This window comes from Oryzias melastigma, linkage group LG21 (assembly GCF_002922805.2).
Source record: "Oryzias melastigma strain HK-1 linkage group LG21, ASM292280v2, whole genome shotgun sequence".
NCBI classification, from domain to species: domain Eukaryota; kingdom Metazoa; phylum Chordata; class Actinopteri; order Beloniformes; family Adrianichthyidae; genus Oryzias; species Oryzias melastigma.
In genome coordinates, this window is record NC_050532.1 from 2,501,235 (window position 1) to 2,508,402 (window position 7,168).

General features: G+C 40.3%; 1 protein-coding gene across 1 annotated transcript in view; it reads left to right on the forward strand.

Moving 5' to 3' along the window:
• nxpe3 (neurexophilin and PC-esterase domain family, member 3) overlaps positions 1–6,065 on the forward strand; it is a 22,992-nt gene extending 16,927 nt beyond the window's left edge. The window contains exons 2-6 of the mRNA XM_024286053.2: positions 686–818; positions 1,416–2,200; positions 4,490–4,557; positions 4,637–4,855; positions 5,236–6,065. Coding sequence (XP_024141821.1) covers positions 686–818; positions 1,416–2,200; positions 4,490–4,557; positions 4,637–4,855; positions 5,236–5,777 — 1,747 coding nt within the window. The 3' untranslated portion in view covers positions 5,778–6,065. The remainder of the gene's footprint in view (positions 1–685; positions 819–1,415; positions 2,201–4,489; positions 4,558–4,636; positions 4,856–5,235) is intronic.
• The last annotated feature ends 1,103 nt before the right edge of the window (positions 6,066–7,168 follow it).

A 7,168-nucleotide genomic window follows, 5' to 3' on the forward strand; every position in this document is an offset into this window, starting at 1 on the left:
TGTGTTTTGAATTTTGGCCCCTTTTGGAATTGAGTTTAACACACCTGCCCTAAAGGGACATCAAGGATAAAGGAAAAAATGTGAAATTTAATTTTTATTCTTTCTGAAAGTACACAGGGGTTCTGTAAAGCTTATTATCTGGTGTGCACCAGTTACTATCCAACTTTTTTTATTTTACTTCAATATTTAGGAATACAAATGTTCTGGTTAGTAATTGGTGCACACCAGATAACAACACACATAAAAATTTGCTTTTTCTAAAAATTGAAGTAAAAAGCAATTTTTCTTCTAGTTATTATCTGGTGTGCACTAATTAGTAACCAGAAAAAATAATATTTTTACTTCAATTTTTTGGAAAAAAAAGTTTTTCATTGTCCCTTCAGGGCCTCTGTACTTTGAGGATTAATACACACAATAACTATTTTAATAACATGTTTTCTAAATGTGACCCCATCATTTGGTTGAGCAGGCAGTTAAGGGGTTAATAAAAATTCATGCAATTACAGCACAGATAGAACAGAATAATTCAAACTCAGTAAAATGATTCAACTCCCTGGACATGATGATAGAATGCAGACACTTCTTGGGTTGTTCCTCAAAAATCATCACTAATTTTAACATTCTTTCTATTTCTGACCAGATCTTTGCAGAACTAAACATGGCTGTGATGTGATATCTGTTGCAGAAGAAGGGAAACACACAATGGAAGACAGAAGTGGGCCACCATGTGCCGAATCCTACCAAAATATGGCCTGGTCTTCTTCTTACTTGCACTTTTTGGCTTCATCTTCCTGCTGCGCAACATCAACCATGTAGAGGTAAGAGGAGCGGCTCTCGAGTGAGGGGTTGGGTTCTCTGGTTTCATTACTTTATCAATCAGTTGTTCTTCTTAAGTCGAGCTAAACGACATTTTTGACCATGCAGTTAGTAGACCCAAACAAATAGTTTAAACTTAAAAAAACTAAATTATTGCTAAAGACCTACTCCAATCATCTTTGGATGTATTTTAAATGTTCCTAGTGGTCTTTTAATCATGATTATGCTGTTTTTGGAGAAAATTTAAAAAAACTTGTGTAGTTTTCTAGGACATAGTTTCTGCAGAGCAGTAGTAGTTCATTAAAATTCACCTCTGAGTTGTTGGTAGGACTGTTGTCTCAGAGCAACTTGCCTTCACTTCCATGGCCAGCCTATGTCTGCCCAATATTTCTACATAACAAATTGTCAATTTTTTCTGTTTTCACAATGTTGAAGATTAACTATGATTGTTTTGAATTTAGATTTTTTTTTTTATATTTTTTTTAAATTTTTATTCAGACGTGGGAATATTAAATAAATAAACAAAAGTTAAATAAAAGTTTAAGGTGGAATTCCCTCTTTCCCCTTCTGTGCCATTCTGACCATCCTTTACTCTTCAGACCTGGAACTGCCAGACCTTTTCGACTCTGTATCAGCTGCAGAACAAGATCCAGTCATCTTTCGTCTCAGGCATCCTTCCCGCCCTTCACCACAACAGCACCTTCTGTGCTCGCCTGAGTCAGAAAGCCTCCCCTGAGGATGAGCTGGAGGAGCGCTTCCTGCTGGACTCCATCGCCTGGCCCAGCCCTCCACCTGCTGCTACACCCCCCAGCATTAGGCAGACGAGTGACCCGGTCCACAGCTTCTTCAACATCCTGCCCTCGAGAGATGGGCAAGATTGGCACGTGGGCGACCAGCTGGAGGTCCTGGTCCAGATCCGAGACTTTCAGGGCCATCCCAAGCACTACGGCGGGGATTTCCTCCTCGCTAGACTGCACTCTCCCGAGCTTGGAGCGGGCGTGTCGGGGGTGGTGCTAGACCACAGGAACGGGTTTTATTCAGCTTTGTTTCCGCTGCTGTGGGTGGGGCCTGCGCTGGTGGAGGTAACGCTGGTGCATCCCAGCGAAGCCGTCGCTGTGCTGCAGCGGCTCAGGGAGGAACGGCCCGACCGCGTGTTCTTCAAGAGCCTTTTCCGCCTGGGGTTCTTGTCTGAAACCACTGTATGCAACATGTGCCTGCCGTCAGACGAGCAGCAGCCGCTGTGCAACTACACGGACCTGTACACGGGCGAGCCGTGGTACTGCTACAAGCCTAAGATCCTCAGCTGTGACACCAGAATCAACCACTTCAAAGGAGGCTACCTGAAGCATCTCATCACCAACAAGGAAGCCCTGCTGTTCCAGAGGTCTTTACACTCATACCAACATCCTTCTTAATGCAACATCCAGCAAAAAGACTGTTCCAAAATTCATCAGATTCAGCTCCCGTCAGTGCCCACTACTGTGTTTTGGTTTTGCATGTTTCCTACAAACACACAGAAACTCCACAAAAACACTTAGAGTAACACAAACACCACAGAGACCCGGCGTCTGCAGACCAGGCTGGAGGGTCTGGCCATTATTTGAGACTGGGGTCTGAAATAACCTGTTAGACCCGGCGCTTCTTGGAGACTGGACACTATTGGATGATATATGGTAAACGCCGAGGATAATTAACGTAAAGAAAAACATTTTATATAGATATTTTATAAAAGTGTTTCGACAGAGACAGCTGCTAAGAGACCGTCTACAGAGATGATAAATGTATCCATTGATATTATAGCTCGTCCTGAATACTTATCATCATATTTAGGCTACAGCAATTCTGAAAAAAAAGATATTTTTATGAATTTGTAATATTTTTGAATAAAGATCTGAATCACATTTGATCAAAAATGTTCAACAGTCTGACGATACTAAAACTAGTCACCAAACTTTATCACGTGACTAATTATCTCCTAGTTTTACTAGTCAATAGTTATTATTTATTTTTATTAGTTATTTATTTTACTAGTCAATAGTTACCGTTACTAGTTAGTAGTTATCTGTGTTTGCTAGTCAATAGCTAACCATGTTTACTACTTATTTGTTAAATATTTTACTAGTCAATAGTTAACTATTTTTTATTAGTTATTAATTTTATTAGTCAATAGTTACAGTTAATAGTTAATAGTTATCTGTGTTTACTAGTCAATAGCTAACCATGTTTACTACTTATTTGTTAAATATTTTGCTAGTTAATAGTTAACTATTTTTACCTGTCAAAAGTTAACTTTATTAACTAGTCAATAGTTACATTTATTAGTTAATAGTTATCTACTTTTACAACTTAATCGTGAACTATTTTGAGTCAATAGATAACAATTTTTTTCTTTTGTTAACTATGTTGCTAGTTAAAAGTTTACTTTTTACTAGTTTGAGGTTAACTTTAATAACTAGTTAATAGTTAACTTTACTAGTTCATAGTTATCTATTTGTACTAATCAACAGTTGACTATTTTATGAGTCAATAGTTAACTATTTTTACTAGTTATTAGTTAACTATTTTCTTAGTTAATAGTTAACTATTTTACTAGTAGTAAGTTACCTTTATTAACTAGTCAGTAGTTAGCTTTACTAGTTATTAGTCATATATTTTTACTTGTCAAATGTTTACTATTTTTTCTTAATTGTTAAATATTTTTTTCCAATTGTTAGTTATGAAAATATTTTTGTTAATAGCAAACTTTTTATGATTCAATAGTTTATATTTGACTAGATATTAGTTAACTATTTTTCCCATTAGTAGTTAACTATTTTACTGGTCAATTGATAACTATTTTACTTGTTACTACTATTGACTAGTAAAAATGTTAATTTTAAATTATTTAAAAATATTATTGTCCACTAGTTAATATTTAACCATTTTTGCTAGTCAGTACTTATCCATTCTAGTAGTCAGTAGTAGCTATTTTTTATATAATATACAAATTGGACAAATTAACTACTACTTTACAGAAGTGCTTTAAGTGTTAAATTATCAAAACAGTTAATAAAGTAAAAACATCTGGGACATCTTGGATTTCTTTAATTAAATGTTTTTATTTTTTAAATGTGTTACAAAAGAATCGGACTGTGACTCTGTATTGACAGACACTCAAGATCAAATGACTCACAGACAAAGAAAGCAGACCAAAGCCAGGGGAAGTTTTCTCATGAGGAGACCAGTGTGGGTTTGTTGACGCCACAGAATCTGCCGCAAGTCTGCACACACTTTCCAGTCTAAGAGATTAGATTTAAATAGTCAACAATAACTTATCTCTGCAGGCATGGGATCCTTCAGTCAGAGTTCCTGCAGGAGTTTGATTCTAAATTCCCTTCAACCTTTCTCAACTCTCCTTTCCTCCTGATGGTATGCAGGATACCCCAAAGCAGATTTCATTTATGCAGGTCAAACATACTCTAACTGTAGATTTAAGCAGCAGTTATAGTAATAAATAAAGTACACACTTTATCAAATACCTAATTCCACATCATCATCTACCTGTGGTACACGTTACAGTCCAGCAGAACAAGAGCAGCTCAGGTTTATAAAAGCCAGCACTGATTGATCAGGAATGAGCGTCAGGTCTGGTCTTCATGTTGATGTCTCTGTGCGGCCTCTTCTTTCTCACCAGTGGAGTAAACCTCAAAGTACAAGTTCGTGCCTCAGGAAGCGACAGAATCGACGTGCTGCCACAGAAAGGTACCGTCTTCCCTCAGCATGAGGGTCAGCATCCAGTGAAGGTGGAGATCATCGATTGCTGCTCTTCTCTGTGCCGTAGACCGAGCAGACGAGGAGGCGGGCAGTCTGAAACCGGAGCAGCTTCAGCTCTCACCCTCTGGGTATTATTATAAGGAGTCGTGGAGGCCCCTGAACGGCCCCACGGCGCGGGAGTTCAACCAGCTCTCTGCCACGCAGTGTTTGAAAAACAAGGTGATCAACATGTATGGAGACTCCACGGTGCGGCAGTGGTTCGAGTACCTCATCACTTTCGTTCCGGGTGAGTGGTGCTGCGTCGTCTTTTTCAACCTTCAAGCTGCTTATTTTTTTACGTTCACACCTCCCTCGGTTCAGGGGCCACTTCCAATGAAAAGACTTTGTAAACAAGACAAACTGAATTATGAGACACTTTTTGTGTGGTGCGAAAATGAAAAAGCAGTCTTGTCATTTTAATTATGTCACATGTTGAAGAAGAAAATGAAAAAGACGTTCAGAGAATTGCTTTTTCATTTTATTTAAGAGACAGGTAATGCAGGTACATTTCAGAACTCTTGTATTCACACATAGCTACAGAGGTTTTTAAGTCCGCTTAGATGTTGTTCTTGAACACGCGTCACACGCCCGGTGTGTGTGTTTCCTAACCTGACGTGTCTCACCCAGAACTGAAGGAGTTCAACCTGAGCAGTCCCAAGAACGTGGGGCCCTTCATGGCGGTGGACACCACCCATAACATCCTGGTGAGGTACCGCTGCCACGGACCTCCCATCCGCTTCTCCACGGTCATGTCCAGTGAGCTGCGCTACATCTCCAACGAGCTGGACGGCCTGTCAGGAGGTCCCAACACGGTGGTGGTGCTCAGCATCTGGGCCCACTTCAGCACCTTTCCGGTGGAGGTCTACATCCGGCGGCTTCGCCACATCCGGCGAGCCGTGGTGAGACTCATGGACCGGGCGCCGGGGACGCTGGTGGTGATCCGCTCGGCCAACCTTCAGCTCCTGGACCAGGAGGTGAGCTTATACAACAGCGACTGGTTCTCCCTGCAGCTGGATGTAACCCTGAAGGCCATGTTCAAAGGGCTGAACGTCCTGATGGTGGACGCCTGGCAGATGACCGCAGCACACCACCTCCCCCACGCCCTCCACCCGCCTCCAGCCATCGTCAAGAACATGATTGATGTGTTTCTGTCGTACGTTTGCCCATGAAGTCAAAACCTTTATTACCCTGAACTGAAGGTGCTGGTTCTACAGCTTCTAAACAGCGTTTCTCTGTTCGGTCCCTGAAGCGCTGAAGTGTTCCACTGAAACTTTGAGCAGCATCTTCCCTCAGAGCTTTGCCTAAATCTACTGGACTCATCTGTGGCTCCAGGAGTTTTCCAAATGCCAAAGACAGCCATTGTGAACTTGCGATCAGCCTCATCCGCCCGACCTTCTGATCCGTCCTAAGAAATGTTTTTACCAAGAAATTAAAGATGTTTCTGATTCTTTCTCAAAGATTCTCTGAAGTGATTTCAATGATTTTCCTGGTCAAAACTGTATTTCTTCTCTCTTGGATATCATAGGTCTGATTCACATATTTACCTTAAATGCTTTTTATCATCTTATGGTCAAATACTTTCAAACGTCCTGATACTACAAAAACATTCAAATTAATCTTACTTTTTTGTTTCCTCAAACACGATTTCCTGTACTTGATGGAAGCCAAACAGCCCATATTATGAAGCTTCCACCGCTGCATTTATGTTCTTCGATACTTCAAATTTGATTATTGAGAGTCTTGAAGTTTAATCTGCAGATTTGTCACAGAAGTCATCAATAATAGACAGAAAATCAGCTTAAAGTCCCACTCCAATCATCTTCTGATCTATACTCAAAGGAACTGTTGACATGTGGCTGAGAGCTCTCTGTTTACATTCTCCTGCTAGCTTACAGCCCCACACACCTCCAACATGGGGATCAGTATTGGAGCCATCCAGCTGTACAGTTTTGAGTCAAATGTCAGATTGGAGAGATAAACATGGATCTAGTTGTCTCATCAGCAGGAAGGGAAGCTTGTGGTGTATTTTCTACGCAACAGATAAGATATTTCGTTTTTTCATCTGCTCCGGATTCACAAAGATTTGAATAAAGAAATACTCAGAAATGCTATTTTAAGCTTAATTTTCTTCAAATAAACTCACTGGCCACTTTGTTACACACACCTGTCCAAGTGCTCGTTAACTCAAATCTCTAATCAGCCAATCACACGGTCACTTAGTCAGGTAGACGTGGTCGAGACCATCTGCTGCAGTTCACACTGAGGATCAGAATGGAGAAGAAAGGCGGTTGAAGTGACGACTTTGAACATGGTATGGTTGTAGGTTTGAGTATTTCAGAAACTGCTGATCTGAGATTTTCACCCACAACCATCTCTGGGGTTTACAGAGAATGGTAAGAAAAGGAGAAAATGTTCAGTGGTCAGAATTTGGCATCAACAACATTAAAAGCATGGATCCATCCTGGTTTTTATCAATGGTTCAGGCTGCTGGTGGTGGTGGTGGTATAATGGTGTGTTTGTCCTCCATTATGAGAAAAAAAGCCACAAGAACATGTTAAAC